Source organism: Carassius carassius, chromosome 35 (genome assembly GCF_963082965.1).
Source record: "Carassius carassius chromosome 35, fCarCar2.1, whole genome shotgun sequence".
NCBI classification, from domain to species: Eukaryota; Metazoa; Chordata; class Actinopteri; order Cypriniformes; family Cyprinidae; genus Carassius; species Carassius carassius.
In genome coordinates this window covers 1456977-1477774 of record NC_081789.1, presented here as the reverse complement: position 1 = coordinate 1477774, position 20798 = coordinate 1456977, and the positions used below count along the sequence as shown (strand labels likewise).

At 39.0% G+C, this 20798-nt stretch overlaps 1 protein-coding gene across 1 annotated transcript in view; it reads right to left on the bottom strand.

The window, feature by feature from the left end:
• LOC132115610 (piezo-type mechanosensitive ion channel component 2-like) overlaps window positions 1-20798 on the bottom strand; it is a 130675-nt gene that overhangs the window by 17384 nt on the left and 92493 nt on the right. The window contains exons 26-34 of the mRNA XM_059524026.1: window positions 10760-11003; window positions 9776-9872; window positions 8683-8848; window positions 7970-8059; window positions 7596-7687; window positions 6587-6658; window positions 5886-5989; window positions 3020-3140; window positions 965-1024 (exon numbers count right to left, since the gene is read on the bottom strand). Coding sequence (XP_059380009.1) covers window positions 965-1024; window positions 3020-3140; window positions 5886-5989; window positions 6587-6658; window positions 7596-7687; window positions 7970-8059; window positions 8683-8848; window positions 9776-9872; window positions 10760-11003 — 1046 coding nt within the window. The remainder of the gene's footprint in view (window positions 1-964; window positions 1025-3019; window positions 3141-5885; window positions 5990-6586; window positions 6659-7595; window positions 7688-7969; window positions 8060-8682; window positions 8849-9775; window positions 9873-10759; window positions 11004-20798) is intronic.

The following is a 20798-nucleotide window of genomic DNA, read 5'->3' as shown; positions in this document are numbered from 1 at the left end:
TTTCCATTTCCAGGAGGACAATATTTGTCTGAGATAGAACTATTTGAAAATCTGGAATCTGAGGGAGTAACAAAATCTAAATATTGAGAAAATCATCTTTGAAGTTGATTGAATGACTTCATGAAGTTCTTAGCAATGCATATTACTAATCATAAATGAAGTTTTGATATATTTACGGTAGGAAATTTACAAAATATCTTCATGGAACATGATCTTGACTTAATATCCTAAAGATTTTTGGTATAAAAGAAAAATCTATCATTTTGACCCATACAATGTATTGTTGTCTATTGCTACAAATACACCTGTGCTACTGATGACTGCTTTAGTACTGCAGGGACACATATAGTCTACAAGAGAAAGTAATAGTTGAATGTATAAAAATGATCTCGTTCAAAAGTTTTCTTAATACTGTGTTAGCTGAATGATCCACAGCTGCGTTTTTTGTTTAGTTTAGTGATAGTTGTTCATGAGCCCCTTGTTTGTTCTGAACAGTTAAACTGCCTGCTGTTATTTATAAAAATCCTTCAGCTACAACAAATTATTTGGTTTTTCAGCATTTTTGTGTATTTGAACCATTTCCAACAGTGACTTTGAGATTCATCTTTTCACACTGAGGAGAACTGAGGGACTCATACACAACTATTACAGAAGGTTCAAACATTCACTGATGCTCCAGAAGAAAGAAAAAAAAACATTTTTGCATTTGAAGATCAGGGTAAATTTAACTTTTTTCTTCTGGGAAACATGTAATTATCCTCTGTAGCCTCTGAAGGGGAGTACTGAATAAAAAAAAAAAAATAAATAGAAAAATTAAAAAAATTATATTTAGGCAAAATTAGAAAAATGTACACATCTCCAATCGGTTCAAAAGTTTTCACCCCCTTTTGACCTCGACTGTGCATACTGATGCACATGATGATTGTAGCTCATAATATGAGGAGGCTCTTAAAGCTGGTCTCACCTGGACCATCAGATACCTCCTCCTCTGTGACACCTTCCTCAATGGACACATGCACTGCAGCTGATGAAAACAATGACAGTGTTATTACAATGTAATAAGCACATGGCAACCACTACCCCACATTTGTTACTAGGGATAGATGTCATGAAATCACAAATCTACACCTGTTTGAAGTCGATAGAGTCAGCAAAGTCAATTTTGAGAATTTTTTTTCTTAATAATCATTACTATATTAAAAATCACAATATAATTTCTTTTTGTTATAAATAAGAACAGATGAAAAAGAACAAATATAAGAAAGAAGTGTATTGTGTATTACTTTTGTTTTATTTGGCATTTAAACGAAAGCATTCAATTAAGAAAAACTAATTAAAATGAAAAAAAAAATCACTTTAGTGTTCATTACAAATAAATCGATTATTAAAACTACAAAAGCAATTCTATCAAGTGCAGCAAATTATTGCCTCTTTTCTTTTGTTGTTTGATTAACATTATTGTTAATGCGACGACTTGTTCTAATGCATGTATGTAATATAGTGTTACACATGCAATGTCCGCAAATGTTTTGACAGCACGGGTCAGTTTTATTATTATTAATATTATTATTATTATATTTTTATCAGGAGCTCTAAAAGATTTTTAGACTTTTTACAGCTCTTTTTGTTTAGAGCATCTATTAATGTTAAATCCACAAATAAAATGTACAGGTTTAAATTGCATCTGTCAAAGGAACAAAATTCATTTTATTTACAAGGCTTCAATATAACCTCATTAATAAAAAAGATAAATAAAGATTATCTTTAATTAAACTTTAGGTTTTAATTAAAGTTCAAGGATAGACTTGGTGTTTTTTTAAAACAAAAGGAAATATATATATTGTATTGGCACTGGCTTTTAGCCAAAATAATTTGGAGAAAATAAATTATATGTATGTATATACAGTACAGACCAAAAGTTTGGAAACATTACTTTTTTAATGTTTTTGAAAGAAGTTTCTTCTGCTCATCAAGCCTGCAGTTATTTGATCAAAAATACAGAAAAAAACTGTAATATTGTGATATATTATTACAATTTAAAATAATTGTTTTTAAATGTATTATACTTTAAATGATCATTTATTTCTGTGATGCAAAGCTGAATTTTTAGGATCATTATCACATGATCCTTTAGAAATCATTCTAATATGATGATTCATTATCAAAGTTGGAAACAGTTATATTTTTCAGAACATGTGATACTTTTTTAGGATACTTTGATGAATAAAAAGTAAAAAAAAAAAAGAAGCTATGTTTTTAAAATATAAATATTTTGTAATAACAATATACATTACTGGTCAGTAATTTGGGGTCAGTCATTTTTTTCTTTCTTTTTTTAAAATAAAATCAATACTTTTATTCAGCAAGGATGTGTTAAATGGATAAAAAGTGATAGTAAAGAAAATATATTATTAGAATATATATTATTAGACTTTTTTTTTTAATAAATGCAGTTGTTTTTAACCTTTTATTGATCAAATATATGAGACAGCAGAACTGTTTCCAACACTCATAATAAATCAGAATATTAGAATGATTTCTAAAGGATCATGTGATCGACTGATGTTACATGTGACACTGAAGCTGGAGGAATGATGCTGAAAATTCAGCTTTTAAATTGTAATAATATTTCACAATATTACTGTTTTTTCTGTATTTTTGATCAAATAAATGCAGGCTTGATGAGCAGAAGAAACTTCTTTCAAAAACATTAAAAATAGTAATATATATATATATCCTTCCATCCATCCACCCATACATCCATTTATCCATCCATCCATCCGCCCTTCCGTCTGTCCATCCATCCTTCCTTCCATCCATTTATCCGTCTGTTCATCCATCCATCCATCCATCCATATATCCATCCATCCATCATCCAACCATCCATCCATCCATTATCCGTCTGTTCATCCATCCATCCATATATCCATCCATCCATCCATCCATCCGTCATCCATCCATCCATCCCCTGATCGCAGAGGAAGAGAATGATTGGTTTAATATCAATGTGTAATCGTACCTTCCTTCTGATTCCTCTTGTTCGTTCTGTGCTCTGTGTATCTTTGCCAGAATCTCCTTCTTTCCTTACTTCGCTCTTTCATGGCAGTTTTTGAGTCAGTTATCCAGGCATGATACACAAACTGAGAAGCAGAGGGTCTCATTAGACAAAGATACGGACAAGTAAGATAGTGAGCAGCTTTGCTGTTTATAATCCTTGTCTAATTTCTCTCTAACTAAAGTGGTATTTTGAACCAGTTTTTTAACCCAGTTTAATTGCCCCATAGTGAAAAACAAATATACACATGCAGGGTATAAACTTGCACACCGTTCCAGTGTTTAGCTGAGCAAAGCAGACTGCTTTAGGAAAAGCATCAGATATTCCTTTCAATCAAAGACACTGACACAATACACAAGACAGGGAACCCGCTTTAGGGGATGTTTTGCTCCAAAGAACACACATTCTGATTGTGGTGTCAGGTCTCGTCCAAAGAAAGAATGATTACACTGTTCACAAAGGAGAAAAACACAGCCTTTGTTTAACTAGCATAACTAAACCCCAGAAAAAAACATCTGCAACTCACATGAATCAAGGGCTGGATGATAAAGCTAAACATGTTATATCTTCAGATATCCTTTTATTCCCATCTTTCTTTCTTTCTTTTAAAGAAGTGTTTAATTTTATTCAACAAGGATGTGTTAAATGGATAAAAAGTGATATTAAAGACTTAAATTGATAGAAAAGATTTGCATTTTGAATAAATGCTGTTCTTTTTAACTTTTTATTCTTCAAAGAAAAAAGTATCAAGTTCCAAAAACTAAACAAACAAAAAAAATATTAAGCAGCACAGCAGTTTTAAGACTGATAATAAATCATCATATTATTCTGATTTCTGAAGATCATGTGACACTGAAGACTGGAGGAATGATGCTGAAAATACAGCGGAGCATCACAGAAATACATTACACTTAAAAGTACATTAACATAGGAACCCGATATAAGAAATTGCAATAATATTTCACAAAATATTTTCTTTCTGCATTTTTTATCAATTAAATACAGCCTTGATGAGAGACTCCATTAAATGAGTCATAAAATGCTTTTTTTTTTAAAGATCATTATTTGGTGTAACAGAATATGTTGGCATGCTTTAATGTTCAAAAATCACATTATTTTTCAAATACTGTACATTATTGTAGGTCCTCTAAGCCCCGTCTCTCTCAAACGCATCGTTTTCTACAAAGCCCCTCCTTCAGACAAGTGCAGTCTGCTCTGATTGGCCAACTGACCCAGTGCATTGTGATTGGCTGAAAAATGCAAGCACTCGTCAGAAATGTAACGCCCCTTTCTATAATTGTGATCTTCATCTTTCAAAATGAATGTAAAGACAGTTAATAATGTCCTTAGTTTTCCCACCAGTTGAAGACTGAAAGAGGAACAGAGTCTCGTGACAGACACAGTGATGAAGCTCGTATGTGTTTGCAGAACACAAGCCACGGACGGTTAAGAGCTGACTCCACTGTGTGACCGTCTCTCTCTCTCTCTGACACACACACACACACACACACACACCCACACGCACACACACACACGTGCGCAAAAGTCTGCATTTGATCATTCAATAGCAAATAGCAAAACTAATAACAAAACTGTTCTGTTGTTAATAATCTTAAAGATTCCTAAATGCATCTACTTTCAGAAGAACAAATAAAGTGCTTTTTCTTTCTCCTAGAAACACACACATCTCCCTGACATGACTGCTTCAACACTAACTGTGTTACTGAAACCACGCTTTCTTTCTTTGCGTGAACATTTGAGCGGCATTACGCAAATATTTCCACATAGTGGTGTAGACATGTGGGGCGTGTTTAAACAGGGTGTTTTAGGGGGCATCTTAACTTTGATAAAGAATATCTCTTTTTTTGTCATTAATTACTTACCCCCTTGTCATTTTAAACCCATAAAAGCTTTATTCATCTTCAGAACACAATTTAAGATATTTTGGATGAAAACTGGGAGGCTTGTGGCTGTCCCATAGACTGTCAAACCTCCAGGTTTTCATCCAAAATAACAACGCTTTTACGGGTTTGGAACGACATGGGGGTAAGTGATTAATGACAGAAACCTTTTAAGAATCAAGATATTAATATGGACTGTGTTCTAATTTTAGAAATTAATTAAACTTACCAATTCTAAAATGTTTAAATCAGCTATTAAAACATCTTCACGCTTTCATACTAGGCAACATTATCTCAAATATATCATGAATAGATAATAAATCACCCAGCCCTGCATGCTCCTGGGATCGACTACATAATACACATTTCCTTGGCATTCAGTGCAGTGTATCTGCTCGGTTCACACAGCAGACAGATGATTGACATGCAGACATTTCGGCTCTGTTTCCTCTCCAGTTACACGTGCATGCCACAAATGCATGTATATTGTGTAACTGGAGAGCAGGAGAAAGCAGAGGAGCACCATATCCGTCGAGAGCTGACACACACTACAGCATTCAGGAGGAAGAGAGCCGAGAGATCAGGCGCTGTGAAGTACTTGGCTGCCCTGAGAACACATTGCAGTAAGGTTTTGGGAAGTTTAATCACAGACTTTGGTAAAGCCAGCAAAGCAGAGGCAAACTTTCGGATAGCTCGCTACAAGAGACGACAGAGCAGGGATGGGTTAGTCAGGCCACTAGTTACGATTAGTGGTTAGATAAATAACGAAACATTGTTAGTGCTGAGGAAACAGTAGAAGAATACATTGAAACATTTGCGTAACACAGAGACATTTAGGTTAAACACTGTTTTGTGTGGGAACAACACAGTTAAGCACAGTTATACGACTTAAACATGAAGTAAAGCACTGAAGCTTCTGGAATATTGACCTGGAACGCTGATCTTTTGGGAGGTTCCTCATCCTTTTTGTCCTCGTCTTCATCTTCTTCCTCACTATCTGTCTCAAATAAGTAATAATTGCCACTTCGGACCACTACAAGAGAAAACAGATCACACATCACTTTTCTATTGGAAAAAAAAACATGAATTTAATAATAAAATATCATATTTGTTTTTTTATTAAAACTTAACTTATTTATTGCATTTTATTTTTCTAAATTAGTTTTTTTTTTATTACATTTTGCACATTTATTTTTAAATTATTTATTCATTTATTTTTGAATCCACAGAGTGCCCAGTCATGTTTAAATTATATTTCATTTATTTTTTGAAGTAAAAACAGAAATAAATTGTGCTAAGATGTGAAATATTGAGTTCACAATGAGATCTCTGTCTAATGATTGAGTGTGTTGGTATTTTAGCAAATCTGAGCTCAATCCTAGATATTGTTGAGATCTCGGAGCAGACATATCTGAGATTATTCGAGTTTTTCAAGGGTCTCATTTTGCTCTTTATTTAATCTCACTGTTGTTTAGAGGAAACACTTTGAGACATCAAATAAATCTTATGATTTTCCCTTTCAAATGTGAATCTGAGTTGCAATATTTATCTGAATGACACCAGATCAACATTGGGCTCTTGTGAAATGAATATGAATAATTTTATTTCAGTTGCAAAATAAGAGACTAACTGGACGCATGATCGACCCAAGGCCTCCACCAGTGCTTCCTTTTGTCTCTCTTCTTCTCTTCGCTCTTCTCTCCTGTAAATGTAGAGAAACGCTTCGGTGAGGCCATCACACACAACACTCTTTAAAACCGTTTCAAAGAACGCACATTAACTCAAAGCTCTGGAATGTGTGTCTCATGTGTTTTAGATTTGATTGCAATGCATTTAACACCGCAGTTAAACGCAGACACTTGAGGAATTGACAAACCTTCGCTGACACTGATGTTGGACTGAAGTGAGTTTGGACAAAGCTTCAGTCAAACGTGTGTAGGACAACACAACTGTTATTTTGATTCTAATTATGAATATATTACTATTAACTGGATACTAAAATATACTTATTTAATTGCAAATTTATTATTTAAATTAATTTAATTATGTTTATTGTGTAAGGAGATGTAATCAGCATATACATAGTATGAACCATTCAAAAGTTTGGGGTCGGTCAGAATTGTTCTGTTCACCAGGGCTGCATTTATTTGATTAAAAATACAGTAAAAAAAAAGAAATATTATTTTAATTTAGCACAGCTGTTTTCTATGTGAATGTGTTAAAGTGTAATGTATTTCTGTGATGCTCCGCTGTATTTTCAGCATCATTCCTCCAGTCTTCAGTGTCACATGATCTTCAGAAATCAGAATAATATGATGATTTACTGCTTAAGAAACATTTCTGATTATTATCAGTGTTGAACACAGTTGTGCTGGACAATGTTTCTGTGGAAACCGTGATGCATTTTATTTTTCAGGATTCACAGATGAATAGAAAGTTCAAAAGAGCAGCATTTATTTGAAATAGAAATTGTTTGTAACATTATAAATGTCTGTACTGTCACTTTTGCTAAATTTAATTCATCAATGCTGCATAAAATCATTAATATCTTAAAAAAACTGAAGTCTGAACCCAGACTTTTACAACTTTTTACTTTGGGCCTGAGATGTGAAAACATGATATTTCTGAGTCCAGTATACCTTCGTCATCGTCCTCTTCCTCCTTAACCAGAGACAGCATCCTGTCTTTACCTCTCTTAAACTTCTGCTGTCGGCTTTTGATGCGGTCCATCCTGAGGGAAAAAGACGGAGGAAAGCGGAGAAGTTGTTATTTTGATTCCTCAGCCTGATGCATGAGCGGACTTAATTTAGCTGTTGAACACAATTAGAGTCTAACTGAAGATCAAGATCAGGTGCTCAGGTGCTAAAAGTGCTGGATAGATGATAGGAAACACTGTGACAGAGAAAAAGCGATAAGCATGTGTCATGTGTCTCATGAATGTGTGTTCATGCATCAATCAGTGCATGATTTCAGAGGACTGCGTGAAAAGAGAACAGTCTCACACTGAACTCACTGTCTCTTCAGCAGATCCATGGACTTCTTCTCTTCTTCTATTCTGGCTTTAACCACCTTCACAATGGTCGCCTGAAACAACTCCGCTCCTCTGACAGACAGACAATGAGAAACAGACACACAAAACAAAGAAACCACAGTCTGAACACATCTGGAATAACAAAATTATGACATTTTAAAATATGAAACCGCTTCAGATGCACTCTTTGTGGTGCTTTTTATCTACATATTCATTTATCACTATCTGCTTGTTTTGTAAAGCTTGTCATGTTGTCTTTTATCGTGTGAAAATTAAGAAGATCTTTCATGGACATTAAGTAAAAAATAACTCACAACATAATGTCAGGTGCAGGGTTACTATAGGCAAATAATAAAAATAAAAAACTACATAAAATAAATGTTACCTGAAAAAAAAAAGTTTTATTTCAGCTACAACATTTCTCATTTTAATTTGGTTTAACTTTAAGTACTAAAATAACACACACACACACACACACATATAAAATAAACTACTACTACTACTAATAATAATAAATTAAATTAAGAAATAAAACAAAATAAAATAATAAATTTAAATAGATTTAAAATAAAATAAAATAACTATAATAGTACCTGAATGATAATAAGATAGAACTGAGATGATTACACGCAGGCAGGCAAACATGATAAAGCGAATGAAAGCGAACAGCAGTAGCTCAGGGCATGTGTGTGTACCTGGAGACGAGGAGCTGAGAGGAACGGATGTCAGCTACGACGTGCAGGAAGTAGTAGCTCATGAAGACCCTCCTCTGCAGCAGCAGAAAGGCGAAGCAGATGCTGTCCCAAATGATCCCGGCCTCGTCACTCGGCAGCTCACACTGTTTATTTGAGCTCTGCTCCGCTGCGAGAGAATCATCACAATCTAATCCAGCTCTGCCTGACACAGCTATTATATTGCAGCTTCGGTCATTAAAATGAGTTAATCATTACTGCTCATAAAACTTTTCAATCCTATTTTATAAGTGGCTTTTAATAAAAATGGTTTCCTTAATCTGAGTGGTTCAAAACTTTTCTTTAGATCATCAGACTTTATTCATTGAGTCTAAGTGGATAGTTCACCCAAACGATCAGGTCATCAGAGACAGTTTGTAAGTGAGCTTCATCAGGTTTGGAGAAATGTAGCATTGCATCAGTGTCTCATCAACGGATGCTCTGCAGTGAATGGGTGCCGTCAGAATGAGAGTCCAAACAGCTGATAAAAACATCACAATAATCCACATAGAGTCTATAATCCATAATAACACTTCCTTCAGTGAAAAAGTGTTCTGTTCTGAATCAGGAGAGAAATCTGCACAGATCAAGCAGCGTTTAAACAGCTCTAAACAAATCTGTGAGAGACAACAGCTGATGCACTTTTTCACTGGAGGAAGTGTTATTATGGATTATAGACTATGTATTTGAGTTAAAAACATCTTAATGCTGGATGTGTTTCATCTTTTGTCTTCTCCAGATGTTCACTGATGGACTGGAGTGCTGTGGATTATTGTGATGTTTTTATCAGACTCTCATTCTGACGGCACCCATTCACTGCAGAGCATCCATTGATGAGACACTGATGCAGTGCTACATTTCTACAAACCTGATGAAGAAACAAACTCATCCTGATCTTGAGTGTGAGCACATTTTCAGCAAATTTCATGACATGATTTGTGGCAGTAAAGCTTAAAAAAAAAAAAAAAAAAAAACCCAGTGGAACATCAAAGTGTACAAAAGCAGAAAGGTATCCTTCAATTCTTTACACCAAAGAGTAAATAAAGGCATAACTTACGCTTTGAATATCCTTTTATAGTGCAGGCCAGACTGAATAACTGGATCAGCCAGCAGTGATTGGCCACCAGCGCTTTAATATATCCACACGCCGCGATCTGAGAGCCGAGAGAACAGAAACCACAGTGACATCCACAACCAAAACCTTCTCTCTTTTTTTTCAACTGCTAATAAACATTGTTAAGTACTGAAGCCACATTTTCAAAACGGTTCATACACACTGCATTACCAACATGAATCTTGGCGAAAGATACAAAAATATCTCACAACCAACAAAAAATTGAACATAGCTCTCAAATTAAGCTTGTTTCACCTTAACACTGGCAACAATTCATACATTTAATTCATAACACATGGACCTAAAAAAAAAGCACTAACAACTGGGAGCATTAAATTAAAACTTTTATTTTTGAAGTTTGAATGATTTGGCACACAAGTATTTCATTATAGGATAAGAACAACATCTTTTCTTTTTATTAAATTTTAATTAATTAAATTAATAATAAAATATATACTGTGTAAAGAAATGGGGGGTGCTGCATTTCTCATTCATGCTTTGTGCTGAAATAAAATACAAAATAAAATAAAATTACAAAATTTTCTTTATATAAAAAAACCTATTAACATTTACAGTGTTATGTCAAATTCCAGAAGTAATAATAAAAAATAAAAAAAATTAATCAAATATATATATATAAATAAATTTATCCAAAATATTTTGTTAGTGAGGCAGGTGTGCATGTGTTGTGTCTAATTTGCATTATTGACACATTATTTTCCTATTTAATACTGTAAAGCTGCTTAGACACATTCTGTATTGTTAAAAGCGCTGTGTAAATAAAAGCGACTTGTCTTGAGATGGCTTGTAATTATTAATCAATTCAGACCCACAGAAATGCAGGGCGCTATAAACAGAATTTATATCCTGGCTGTTCACGACACATCTCAAGCTGATTTTCAGCACCTCTGAGTGAAAGATACTCACCGAGAGAATGTTTTTCATGGTGATTACGAAGATGTTGTATGCTATGAGGAAGTCCCAGTAATGAACGATGCTTTTGATTGGCTTCAGTAACAGCTCACCCCCAAAGATCAAGAAGTAGAAGCAGGCGAGCAGGTATCCCATACAGAAGATGCTGATGCGTGTGGTGCCCGTGATGAAGATGATGGTGAGGACGAACCAGAACATGTAGCTGAACATGATCACCTTCAGTATATCCAGATACGACCTGCAGGAGCAACAGTTTTGTTCATTTGCAAAACACCTCACATCTCTTGCACTGCATTCAAAATCAGCAAAATCAGGGTGTCAGCTTTCAGAAACTGTGACAAGTGAAGATTCTGTGTGTAAGCAGCTGGAAAAAAACGGTATTCATCATCTTTTGAACTTTCTATTAATCTGTGAATCCTGAAAAATAAAATGTTTCACACTTTCCACAAAATTATTGTGCAGCACAACTGTTTTCAACATTGATAATAATCAGAAATGTTCTTGAGAAGTAAATCATCATATTAGAATGATTTCTGAAGATCATGTGACACTGAAGACTGGAGGAATGATGCTGAAAATACAGAAATAAATTACAGTTCAACAGAGATTCACACAGAAAACGCCTCTAGGTTACGATTGTAACCCTAGTAGAGCTGTAATCGGGCCTTAAAAGTTAGGCCCGACAGGACCTGAGCCCGACAGGTTTCGGCCCGAGCCCGACAAGTACATTTTGATTGACAGCTTTTTAAAAGCCCGAACCCGCTTACAGCCCGACATTATTTAAATGTGCGCACGCACACAACTCTTTTGCCTTTTGTCAATAATGAGTCATTTATACATGTTTTAACATAATTTATTCATAACTAACGTAGACTAGACCACTTGGAAGTTGTAATAAAGAAATAAAATAAGTCCTCTGTGACATCATAACATCTCAGCATTCTAGACATAGGCTCATTTAACCTATAAATGGACCAACGCACCAATAAAAATGAGTCATTGTTGACAAATTAAATTAAGATAAATTTTAAATTAAGATGGGTATTTGGCAATAACGAAATTAAGATAAAGGCTCCGCCGGATTTGCTTCGCACTAGCAGATGATATTTAATAAAAGAATAATGCCAACATTAGCGTAAATGCTCTGTCCACATTATGCATTTAAGACTCAATGAATATGTATTTATCATTTGAAAAACCTTTACACACAGAGATTAGGCTAGGTCTACATGTTTTTGTGGAGGAAAATGATTGAATCCACTGTAGATGTCTTCAGCTCGTTCCTGCGCTCACTGATGGTGGTGGGTCATTATTCACTCTTTATTCTCATTATAAACATGGTCAAAACTTTTCCACACTCAGACTTTGCTTTAGTTGTTGGTGCAACCAAAACGTAATCTCTAGAGGCAAGCCTCCGTTACACCTACTCAGCATCCATTTTCGCATCTTTTTCGCACTAATCGAAACACATCACATGACCGCTCGGTTACCTCGCAAACCGGAACACGAGCCCGAGCCCGCGTAAGATGACATAAATTAAGCCCGAACCCGACCGAACCCATCGGGTCTCGTCGGGTTCGGGCAAAGATCTTCAGCTATAAACCCTAGTTCCTCGAAGGAACGAGACGCTGCGTCGAACGCTTTGGGGAAACGCCTTTGGCAAGATCAACTCTGAATATTGTGTGCAATCTGTTCATTGGAAGGGCGTGACGTCACGGGCGGGGTGACGTAGCAACCAGGAAGCTATAAAGGCACGTGCCATGCAGCTGACTTCAGCTTCGAGTAGGGAAGCAAGTGCCGACAGGGGTGCCGGGAGTATGGCTATGCGACGCAGTGTCTCGTTCCTTCTAGGAACTAGGGTTACATTCGTAACCTAGAGGCGTTCCTTTACAGGAACTCGAGCTGCGTCGAACGCTTTGGGGAACGATGTGCCAACCCTGCCAGACTTCCAAGCCCCTGCCTAGTTTGTATCCGAAGAGCACAGCTAACGCAAGAGGACAGAAGAGCCAGGAGCGGCTCGCATATCGAGATTGTAGAATCTGGCAAATGTAGAGGGCGTGGACCATCCCGCAACGTTGCAGATGTCCAAGAGGGACACACCTGCTAAGAAGGCCTTAGAGGCAGCCATACCCCGAGTGGAGAAGGGGAAGACCAGAGGAGACATTGATAGCCTCGACTATCCAACGACTTAGGGTCTGCTCAGAGACAGGAAAACCCTTTTTAGGAAGACCGTAGCAAACAAGCAATAGGTCTGATTTTCTCCACAGGGCAGCTCTGTGGATGTATGCGTCCAGCGCTTGAATTGGACACATACAGTTTAGCTTCTCCTGGTCTGGCTCCCGAAAGGGAGGAGGGCAGAAGGCCCACAGTACTATGGGCTGTGGCATAACAGAGGGAACTTTAGGAACGTAACCCGCTCGAGGGTATAAAAATGCTTTGGCCATACCAGGGGCAAAGTCTAAGTAGTTAGGGGCCACCAAGAGGGCCTGAAGGTCTCCAACTCTCTTTAGAGAAGTAATAGCCTGTAATAGGGCAGTCTTAAGGGTCAGATGTCTATCTGAGATATCATGAATTGGCTCAAATGGAGCTTTACAAAGAGCCTCTAACACCACAACCAAGTCCCAGGGTGGAAAACGGGACTGTAGTGGACGTCTCAGCCTCAGCACACCACGGAGGAAACGTGTAACTAGGGGGTGTCTACCCTTTGACTGACCATTGAAAGGGTCATGCTAAGCATCAATGGCCGCCACGTATACCTTTAAGGCGGAATGAGTTAACCCTGCAGAGAGCCTAGCTTGGATAAACTCAAGAACTGTACCAACTGGGCAGTTAACAGGGTCAAGCTGGCGGTCTCTGCACAATGAGGTGAAGAGCTTCCACCTCAGGGCGTACAGTTTCCTCGTAGAGGGAGCTTTGGATTGGAGGGGGGTCTCAACAACCTCGGTTGAGAGACCAGAAGCTATGAACTGTGCACCCTCAGGGGCCACACCCACAACTTCCACAACTCCGGGCGAGGGTGAATTATATTGCCCTACGCCTGAGAGAGTAGATCTGTCCCCTATTTGGAATCTCCCATGGAGAGCCGTCAAGGAGCGAGATCAGATCCACGAGCCATACTGGGCATGGCCAGAACGGGGCTACTAATCCCCCTCTGGGAAAATCCCTTGGTCTTGAGCCACCACTGTAGGGGTCTCATGTGCAGGAGGCCAAAAGGTATCACGTTGGACGCAGCTGCCATAAGCCCTAACAGTCTCTGAATCTGCTTGACAGTGAGTGACTGGCCTTCTCTGACTCTCTTGACTGAGGTAAGGATTTACTCGATCCGAGCAGGAGACAGACGTGCCTGCATCGTGGTCGAATCCCACACTACGCCTAGATAGGTGGTTCTCTGAACTGGAGAAAGTACACTCTTCTTGGCGTTCAGTCTCAAACCCAGCTCCCCCTTATGTACGAGAACGACATCTTGATGTCGAACCGCCATTTGCTCTGATTGAGCTAAAATCAACCAATCGTCGATATACCTAGAATGCAAATGCCCTGCATACGGAGGGGAACCAGAGCCACATCTACACTTTTTGTGAACGTGCATGGTGAGAGTGCAAGGCTGAAGGGAAGTACTCGATATTGGTAGGCTTTGCCCCCGAAAGTGAACCTCAGAAACTTCCTGTGTTGTGGAAGGATGGATATATGGAGGTATGCATCTTTGAGATCTATTGTGACAAACCAGTCCTCGGATCCGATTTGAGCTACAACCTGTTTGACAGTGAGCATTTTGAACTTCAGTGACATTACTGAGAGGTTTAGATGACATAAGTCTAAGATCGGACACAACCCCCATCCTTCTTTTGGAACTATGAAATACCGGCTGTAAAACTTGGACCCCCTGTCTAGAGGAGGGACCACCTCGATGGCCTCCTTCCTTAATAGGGTATTCACTTTTTGTTCCATCACCAGAGCCTGCTGGGGGCTGACTACTGTCGGTGTATCCCCATTGAATGTCGGCGGTGGATGGCCGAACTGAATGAGATAGCCTCTTTCTACTGTGTGCAGGACCCATTGAGATACAGTTGGCAGTAGTTTCCACGCTGCTAACTAATGTACTAAGGGAATCAGTCTCTCGAGACTGACCTCTGGTGTAAGAGGCCCCCGAAGGGGCGGCGAGCGTCTCAGCTCCGCTACGCTCACGGTGGTTCTCCCAGCCTGAAGTACGGCTCCATCGGATTCGGATTAGGCTGAGAAGTCGCTGGCCCACAGCGTTGCTTCAGCCTCTGGTCCCGAAGCAGGGAACACGGGCGGCAACTCTCTGTTTGTACGCGGAGGGGGCTGCTCCCGCCCAGCAGTCCCTCCAGTACATCTAACTTCACGAGTTAAATAACTGTCATTATATTCCTCAGAATTTAATGCAATCAAACAAACAGACAAGTTAACACGGTCTGGATTGTGATACAATACACATTGAAGTGATATATTGAACTTCTTGAAGTTAGATAACGGTCATTAGATTCCTCATAATCTAATGCAATCCAACAATCAGACAAGTAAACACGGTCTAGATTGTGATAAAGTACACATTTAGGTGATATATTGACTTCTCAAAGTCATTATATTCCTCCGAATTTAAAGCAATCAAACAATCAGACAAGTAAACACGGTCTGGATTGTGATAAAGTACACATTGAAGTGATAGAACTAACTCCTCCTTATTAAATGGAGTTTAAACAACCAGACAAGCGGTCGAGTATGGAAAAATTCACACCAAAACTGAAAATGATGTAATATACGCGTTGCCCTCTACAGCGCGCGAATAGCTTAGTCACACAAACAATATTAATCCCCTCGGAGATTAAATAGCTGCTCATTAACACTGCCCTAATAATGTTAGGCATAACAATGTTTGTTGTATAATGGTGCTTATGCAACTTTATGTTTGTGCAACTACAAGCTCGCTGACACCCTCCGTGTCAATCTCCTCTGAGAAAGAAAGGCAGAGTGTCAAGCCCGATGCTCGGGGTGAAGAACCAAAGCTCGGGCTTCCGAACCCAGGAATCGGGCAGATCTGATGGGTAAGGTAGGAGATAAGGACGTGCACGTCTCCATTCCCTACATCAGATCGATCTGCGAACCCAACGAATGCCGGCGCCGCTCCGCCTCGGCGAAAGCGGGACCGGTATCGCCAGGAACGCTGGCGAAGGCTCACTTCTTGAAGAGAGCCCTCCGGGATCGAAGCGCACATGAAATCATACGCAGCACGCTTTGGGCAGACCACACACAGACTGTGTGTATCCCCGCCTCTAATGTTTAGCTTTGTTGAGCAGGGAGGAACACACAATCTGAAACGCAGTCTGGATTCACCCTTCAGATGCCTAGTCTTAGCTTTGCTTTTTGACATACTAAAGCTACTTAAAGGCGCTAATAGTGACAAACGACAATAAATAAGACTGACAAGACAGAATGACATGCACACACAGAGCGCTTGCTGAAAGACAAGAAGCTGAAGTCAGCTGCGTGGCACGTGCCTTTATAGCTTCCTGGTCGCTACGTCACCCTGCCCGTGACGTTACGCCCTTCCATTGAACAAATTGTACACAATATTCAGAGTTGATCTTGCCAAAGGCGTTTCCCCAAAGCGTTCGACGCAGCTCGAGTTTCTGAAGAGGAACAGCTGTTTTAAATTGTAATATTATTTAATATACAAGTATGCATTTAATATGTATTTAGTAAGTGTCTGCCTTAATGTTTCAAATAACTTCTGTGAAAATAAAATGTCAAAATATGGGTGAAATAATGTTCCATCATCATTCAATTTAACAGTTATATTTATGCAAAAAAATATCAATCCTGACCTGTTGATATTAAAATATAAAAAAAATAAGTGTTCATCCTAGATTTTATTGGCAAAGACACATTTTAATGCAAATTAAACTGTACAGGACTTTTATAGTTTTGATGCATGACAACCCTTTTCGTTTTTGACTTCTTTTAAAAAATTAAGAAATGTTACTGACCCCAAACTTTTGAACAATAGTGTATGCACCATTATTAGTATTCACATATGTTTATTATTATATTGGTCTGGTCAGGCTCAAAAGTTATCAAAGGAAAATATAGTCTTTGGCATCAAAAACACAAACTGTAAACAATGTGGTGATGATATGATGATATTTGCTAGGAATGCCATTTTTGTTAATAATGTTTAACCCCAAACCATTTTGCATCAAATGGCACTGTTTCCTCAAAATTAACCATAACGCATTAGCAGGTTGTTTGGATTTACTGGAATCTGCGAGTATAATAATAAGTATAATGATGAAGAAGTGGAAAAACTAAGTGTACATGTGACCTCTTCTAAATCTAACATGATCAGAGCAGCAGACAGAAAATCTCCAAATTCTTTCATCATCATCATCATCATCATCATCGTCTCTAATTGTTTGGACTGGCTGAAGCTGTTGAGTCATAGGGTTTTTCTACAGCTGATGGATGACCTACTCAGAGATAAATGGCCCTGCCCTGGTCTACAATCACTATTCAACATCTCATTTTACTCTGCAATAATAAGCAGAGAAAGCTTAGCTGATCCTGAGACCTCAAACTAAGACTGCAGTCTTGAGAAATTAGCCTTGTAATTACGACAGAAGTATTTTCTGAGGCCATATCAGATGACAGATAAAGTAATCAGTCTATAACAGCGGAAAGAGTTGTTTCTTGTCTGTAACAGCACTGCTGACTTCAAGCCGCTTATATAAATTATATAGATTATATAAATATTACCCGTTTAAATAATTTTAAGCAATTCTGCGGCCCTACGAAAGTCTATGCAGGGGGGAAAACAAAAGAAATACAGATTATTCATTATTTTTTTTCTGTTGGTCACCAACTAATTGGGATATCGCTTCGATAGACCAATCTACTTTGAGTGTAAACTAAATGAGCCAATGCACATTGGCACAATTATTGCATCCAGCTGCCGCTGATCACAGTGTGATTATAATAAGGCAGCAGGTGCAATGCATACCAGGTTTTCGCTGAAGAGACGGTGACCGACTAATTGGGATCCCTACCAAAGTGCCATGGGTGCTGCCCCTTTTTAGCCGCCTGCGCCTGTGTTCCACTCACCATTGTCAAAACACTAGGTAAGATTGGATAACACTGGGAAAACGTACCATTTCAGCTTGGAACAGGGACTCTGCGGAAGCCCCATCCTTCCCGAAGGAGGTCTCGGGAGCAAATACACATATAGTGTCCGTTTAGGTGTATATAGAGAAATTTGAGGTGATTAAAACCCTCTTGGGAAAGCAGAAGTCTGCCGGGGAAACATAGGCTCTAAGGCTATACCGTGGACTATACACATACGAGTACCGCTTAGGTCTCAATATGGAACCCTTCCACGGTTCTCACGGTTTCATAATGAAGGCCTGGCACCAGATGTTCCACTACGTCCAGCTGCCTAGGGTGATGGAGAATCTCAACAGGGTCTACAGTATGGACACTCTGGAGCAGTTTAAGCAAGCCGTCACTAACCGGGGCCTCTCAGTGCCACTACCCATTTGAGGTGAGAACACAGGACGATACCGGCTCTACACAAAGGCTATAGAACCTAGAGAACATGTTAGGGGTTGCCCAGCCCGCAGCTCTACAAATATCTGTCAGCGAGGCGCCACGAGCCAGCGCCCAGGAGGATGAAACACTTCTAGTTGAGTGAGCTTGCAACCTGAATGGGCAGGGCACACCCTGAGTCTGATAAGCCAGGGTTATGGCATCCACAATCCAGTGGGCCATCCTCTGCTTAGAGATGGCACTCCCCTTCTGCCGGCCTCCGTAACAGACAAAGAAGCTTTGTGTCCGGTCTACGTAGCATCTCAATGTATGCAGCGCTTGCAGGTTCACCATTTGGTCATTGAAGAGTGTAGAGGGAACCTTGGGCACGTAGCCAGGCCGTGGCCTCAGGATTACCAGGGAGTAGGGGCTGAACGACTAGTGATTTTTTAAAGTCGACTTTTATGTGATGAAAGTTGAGTCTAAGTCGACTAGTTACTGATGATGTTATTAATGAACATAAGCTTGGAGCTGTAAAAAAAAAAACCTTGTGCACAGCTACGGTATATGACACAACGCTGCCCACATAGTTATTGCTCCTATAACAGCTCATTTTTATCAGTTCTTTTGTCTATGGGTCATTATATTTCTCACAAATTTCTGTTCATTTTAAATCAGATACAGATAAAATAGCACAGTAAAGATTACATTTATATGAATGCATTAGTGAGATTGCATGTGTGAATTAATTTGACCTGGCAGCATCTCTCTACTAGTGAAGCTGTGGGATTTAGTTAAGAAATAAATTATAGAACTTTTAAGTTTCCCAGCTTCCATTTTATTGAGAAATCACAGAACAGCATTGAATGATTCTGTGCGCGAACGATCTGCACATGATGTACGAGCCACTGTCTGTATCCTATGTGTGTGCGTTACAGTGCAGCAGCGCATTAGATTACAACAGTGATTAACTTACCTGTATAATAAGTGGTATAAAATTAGCTTTCTCCCATTCAATTTCGAGCGTCCAGTAATATAATCACACATGCATGTCGAGTGCTTTCATAGTATGTATGTATTTGTTATTTTAACTGTTTGGAAATGGAACGTAAATGTGGAAGTCCTTCAAAAGTTTATCCTGTTGCGCCCTCTATATAGGACCGGAGACTAGTCGACGTCAAGCTTAAAGCGTCATGGCAGACCATTGAAGTCGACTAGTCAACTTATTGATTAGAAAATGCAACCCCTACCTGGCAGTCAGCCAGCCCAAACTCTATGCACAAATCGTAGAACGAAAATGCATGCAGGTCCCCTTTCCTCTTAATGGAGGCCAGTTCAAGCAGGAGCAAAGTTTTCAATGAAAGAAACTTTAGCTCAACTGAATACAAAGGCTCAAATGGGCCCTGCTGTAGTGATTTAATCACTAGAGTCAGTTCCCAAGAGGGTATAGAGGGGGGCCGGGAAGAATTTAACCTAAATGCTTACCTAAAGACTGTCCATTCATGGGGTTACGGTATGCAGCAATAGCGGCAACCTGGACTTTGAGGGTGGAAGGAGACAGCCTTCGTTCCAGCCCTTGCTGCAGAAAGGAAAGCATGACCACAGTCGGGCATCTTTGGGGGTCCTCTCGCCGAGAAGAACACCACTCGATGAACAGATTCCACTTCAAGGGGTAAGCATGTCTCGTAGACGGTGCTCTTGGTGAAGTGATGGTGTTCACTACCTCCTGGTGTAGGTCACCTAGATCCTCCGCGTCCCATCCAGGGACCAGACATGGAGTTTCCAAAGGTCTGGACGGGGGTGCCTAACAGAACGAGCCCCAGATCGCGGCAGCGGCAATGGGACTCCTCCACCCTGAAGGTGGGGGAGCATGGTTCGCAGCTCTGCAGAATGATGACCAGACACATGATGTAGTGATTGTGCAGCACACATATACAGGTAATGACTGCACCCAGAGACGAAACTGGTGAAACTGCACCCTTATAAGGACGATCCATCGTCTTTACAAAGACGCACCCATGAAGCTCTTTTAGAGAAATTTGCTCTTTAATTGGCCGCTCTGAAGCAAAAAGCTGGTATGCATTACATCTGCTGCTTTATTATACTCACGCTGTGATCAGCAGCTGCTGGATGTTTAGTTTACAATCAAAGTAGATTGGTCTATCAAAGCGATATGCCAATTAGTCAGTCACCAACGTGATGTCAAGAGTGATCGACTGAAAGGGAACAAAATGTGACATAAAAGTGTGTAACAGTTTTTGGTTTCGGCATTAAATGAACATGAATAAAATATCAGATGGCATTGAGAGATACAATTCACTCACTGCAGTGATTCATGTCTCAAGTACTCAGTAAAACTGATTGTAAACAATAATGTCACCCAATGCCAAATTTACCTCATTTATGTCCATAAAAATGACTTTTGATAAATATATGCACAGTATTACTTATTAATGATATTTATCCTTAACCTGTTGTCCTCTTTATGTAATTCACG